Source organism: Silurus meridionalis, chromosome 24, assembly GCF_014805685.1.
Source record: "Silurus meridionalis isolate SWU-2019-XX chromosome 24, ASM1480568v1, whole genome shotgun sequence".
NCBI classification, from domain to species: domain Eukaryota; kingdom Metazoa; phylum Chordata; class Actinopteri; order Siluriformes; family Siluridae; genus Silurus; species Silurus meridionalis.
Window position 1 is genome coordinate 6,494,139 of NC_060907.1, and position 4,065 is coordinate 6,498,203.

At 42.1% G+C, this 4,065-nt stretch overlaps 1 protein-coding gene across 1 annotated transcript; it reads right to left on the reverse strand.

Annotated features, from left to right (window-relative positions):
* Positions 1-258: 258 nt before the first annotated feature.
* kctd12.2 (potassium channel tetramerisation domain containing 12.2) lies at positions 259-2,731 on the reverse strand. Its single transcript, XM_046838206.1, has one exon. It carries the CDS (start codon positions 2,562-2,564, stop codon positions 1,716-1,718), a length of 849 nt encoding a protein of 282 aa, XP_046694162.1. The 5' UTR covers positions 2,565-2,731; the 3' UTR covers positions 259-1,715.
* Between the last annotated feature and the right edge of the window lie 1,334 nt (positions 2,732-4,065).

The following is a 4,065-nucleotide window of genomic DNA, read 5'->3' on the forward strand; positions in this document are numbered from 1 at the left end:
TTACAATTTGATTTTTTTAGACTCTCCCTCTGCTTACTCTTAGTGATGAAAATTCGTATCCTACTGTATATTGACGGTCCATTTGACACAACTAAAAACATTATTTTTGTACATATCTTCTACTTAATATTCCACAAAAGTCTATTATCTTCAATATGTTAGATTTTTTGCACGTATGTATGTCCTCTGACCAATTTTTACACCACCAACAGCATCCCCATGACCATAAAAGTCTCTATTCGTATACAAAAATGAACATCTTTTTAGATTCTGTTTATTGTTTCACTCATACATGAAAACCGTGAGGAATTTCAAAATATACAATTGCGAAGGAAACAAATCACATCGGTTATTTCAGAGGGGAAAGGTTCGGTTGTAAATCCGGAGTGTAAGATTTTTTTTAGTACACAAATAGCCATAGGGTCCTTTTGCTATCTGATAGCGCAAACTGGAAACATCTGATTACATGTGAGCTAAAAAACTGGTTACATCACACAGGAAACTGAAGCTCTGGTTATTGAAAAAACACCATGAGACAGTAACAACCGGCACTTGGAAAAAACTATATATCCAGTGGGAGAGATTAGAAAAGGACAACGACCGGGAACGCAGTCAGTGGGATGTTTAGATGAAATGGCAGTGGGTTTAAAGAGGAGCACTGTTCTCCATGTCCTCCATATCAGATTTCTATGTTTCACTGACTTTTTTTTTTCCTCAAACAGGTAACATTACCTCCCTTGCACATGCCTTGACACGCCTGTGTGCGTGTGCTATGAGTACACGGGTAAGTTTGACTGTGCTTAACTGCTAAGCTGTTCTTAACAAACGTTAAGTGTTTAACCTTAATAAACAAGAACAAATCTTGCTAATCATTAAACTTCTCACAAACACGCTATGTATTTATGCTAATCTGTGCGCACTGATATTATAACGTCTAGGCCCACTCTGGGGAAAAAACAGGTTCTGGACCATACAAAAAAAAAGAAAAAGAAAATCGAAGGTACTAAACTGTATTGATGCTTCATAATTGTGTAGTATCATCATCAGTACATCACTAGTACCAGTAGTATGCATCATTCATACAATAAAATGGAGACAAATATTTGCCAATTTAACACACTAAATAATTTTTTAGGGCCTGTTTTTTTTTTCAGGGTATCATATCTCAATGGACCTCATTTGCCCTACTTCTGACACACTACTGACCCAGGAAGGAAGTCAGTATGTTACATCAGGTGTGTCTTAATTGGCTCCGAACTGAAGCTGTGATTGAATTTATGACAATAATTTATGGCGTACTCAAATTCCTTAGGTGGGTGAAACATGCTACAAGTACAAGTCATACACATTTGTGGTTATACAACCCCAATGACAAGCAATATAACCCTCGTTTTTGTGAAGGCACTCTCTGAAATGAAGACACCAAACTGTACAGATGTCTGACACTGGTGTGAATCAAGGCTACTTTTAATGTACCTTGTGATGTATGATAATGCTTTAAAAAAGATTTACTCTCAATGCTCACAACCACTTCTTCAGGTAAAAGGTACACATGTAATGGTCCACTAATGGAGCCACTCCAGTGCCATAGAAAATAATACAGTTTGGTCCCCCTTTTTCAGAGAGTACCCACATATCTCTGTGCTAGAAACGTTTCCACCGTGGCACAAACAAATAAAAAAAAAAAACAGGAAGAAGCAGGACCACAACTTTTCTCACTCTCTGCAAAAAACATACTCGGTGTAACTGGTCCAGATTTTGTCCTCACTGGGGTCGTTGCTGGCGTACGCACACGTGCCAGTGGAGCTACACGCCACCATGTGGAAGCCCAACTCGGCCAGCCGGTCGAACGCCTGCTCCAGGAAGTTGTACTTGAGGTAGTAGCGGGACGTGTACCTCTCCGGAGGTCTGTCCGGGTCTCTGCTCTCGTTCAGCGTGTCACCGAACACCTCTTTAGCCAGGGAGGTTTTGCCGCACACGGTAATCCGGGCGACGCGGCGGAACTTGGCGTCATTCTGGATGTCGCGTCCGATGGTGTACGAACCGCGGTAGCCGATGGTGATGTACCCGGCCTTGCGCGCCACCTCCAGGGAGGGCGAACGCGGCCCGGTGGCGCCGCCGGCACTGGCACCAGCGAGAGCGCACGACCCCGCTGCTTCCTCCGGGTCGCTGTGGAACGCCTCGTCCCCGATCGAGTTCTCCTTGCTGACCTGGGGAGGTCGGAGCCGGCGTGCCAAGTCGGGCAGCTGGAAAAACTCTGCCTCCTTCTGCAAGCTCGCTCGCTCCTTGAAGTAGTCGGGCAGCGCCAGGTTCTTGTCGCGCAGGTAATCCAGGATGTAGCGGAACAGAAATCCGTCCCGGTCTATAAAGTAGCGCCCTTTGCTGTCCCGGGTCAGCTGGGACGGGCTGTGCTCTTGAAACATGCTCCAGAATAAAGAGTTCGGCACGGAGAGCAAAGTTGCGTGGCGCGTCACGTAAATCTGCCCGCCGACATTCAGCTCGATTACTTCGGGGAAAGACGCCGACGCGGTGGTCTCCAATCTCCTCTCGGTTGCCTGAGCCATTTCTGCTACAACATCTGGCTCCAGAATAAACACCCCCCGACCTGAACACCAGGCTTTATGGTTTTTTTTTTTCTCCCGAGGTTCACTGTGAGAAAGAAAGAAAAAATAATGAGAGAGCAGATCTTTTCGGGTTTGTTTATGAAGGACTTGGGTGGGAGGAGGAAGCAGGAGGACTGTACAGGGTTTAACTCTTTACTCTCATGAAACCATGCTGGTCGGTGCAGTGTTTTTTTTCTTCTACAAAATGAAACAAAATTGATACAAAGTTAGTCTCTATTTAAGAATTGTATTTAATCTTCGATAAATGCAACATACAGTATATACACAGTAAAAAATAGGGCATGTGTAAAAAATAGGGCATGTGTGAAGAAATGCTGTAAAGAAAAAAATATATACATTTCATTGGTTAATCTATTTACAAAATGCAAAATGATCTAACAGGAAAAAAATCGAATCAATATTTGGTGTGACCACCTTTTAGTGTAGATTTTTTACACTTGCACACTTTATACACATGCACAAAATCAGGTGCTGATGATCAACAAATGTATATATATTTTGAGAAACAGTGATGAACTGAAACAGAAACAGCTGTGTAGGAGGCTTCAGACTCTGCTACAAACATGAGGAAGGTGAGTTTGTGGAAGACTGTTTCATGTCATAGATTCTACACCATGACAAGACTGAACACAACAACACAGTTCGACCGCACCAGAAAGGCCTCTACCAGCCATAGATTTCAAAGCAATCAGTGGTTTCAATATTTGCTGCACAAGTTATTTTTAAAGACGCACAAAGAAACGAGCAACTTTGAAGATCGTAGATGCACTGGTCAGTCAAAGAAACATAATGTAGACGCAAGGAGCATTAGGAAATTTAATGCAGATACTTTACAGACCAATACTGTCTGGAGATGTCAGTGCAGAAGTGGTCTGCATGGAAGAATTGCAGTCAAAAAGCCATACCTTGTATTTGTTAATGGCTGTCTTTCTGATTTGTGTAATTCACTATGCCTAGTTTGTTTGTAAAAGCATTCAGAGCTGAAATCAGTTGACTTTCAGATGAGGCTATACTGTAATAAACTGCCTGTGTAGAATCTCAAATCCGATTACAATTTAATCATTAACAGGTTCCTCTGAATCGGAGCTATGGTGTAAAGCCCCAGACTACACTTCCTTCTAACTTTTTCCTTTCTTTTTTAAACTCATTTACATATAGACAAAAATGGTCTTTTGTTGTTTGCTGTGAGCAGTGGCTTTCAGTTCCTTTAGAAAGTAACTGAAGAACTAAAATCAGACATTAGCTGTTATAGCTGTGTGTGTGTGTGTGTGTGTGTGTGTGTGTGTGTGTGTGTGTGTGTAAAACAATATATGTATATACAACAACCAATAGCTGTTAGTATTGCGACTAAAACACATTTAATTTTTAGTTCCTTTGTGCTGGGAGTCGATTCCAAAAAGAGTCGATTCCTAGACTCCTAGAATCGAACCAAACACTGTAG

Coding starts and splice junctions, on each gene's coding strand:
- kctd12.2 (XM_046838206.1), bottom strand. CDS start 2,564: ATGGCTCAGGCAACCGAGAGGAGATTGGAGACCACCGCGTCGGCGTCT.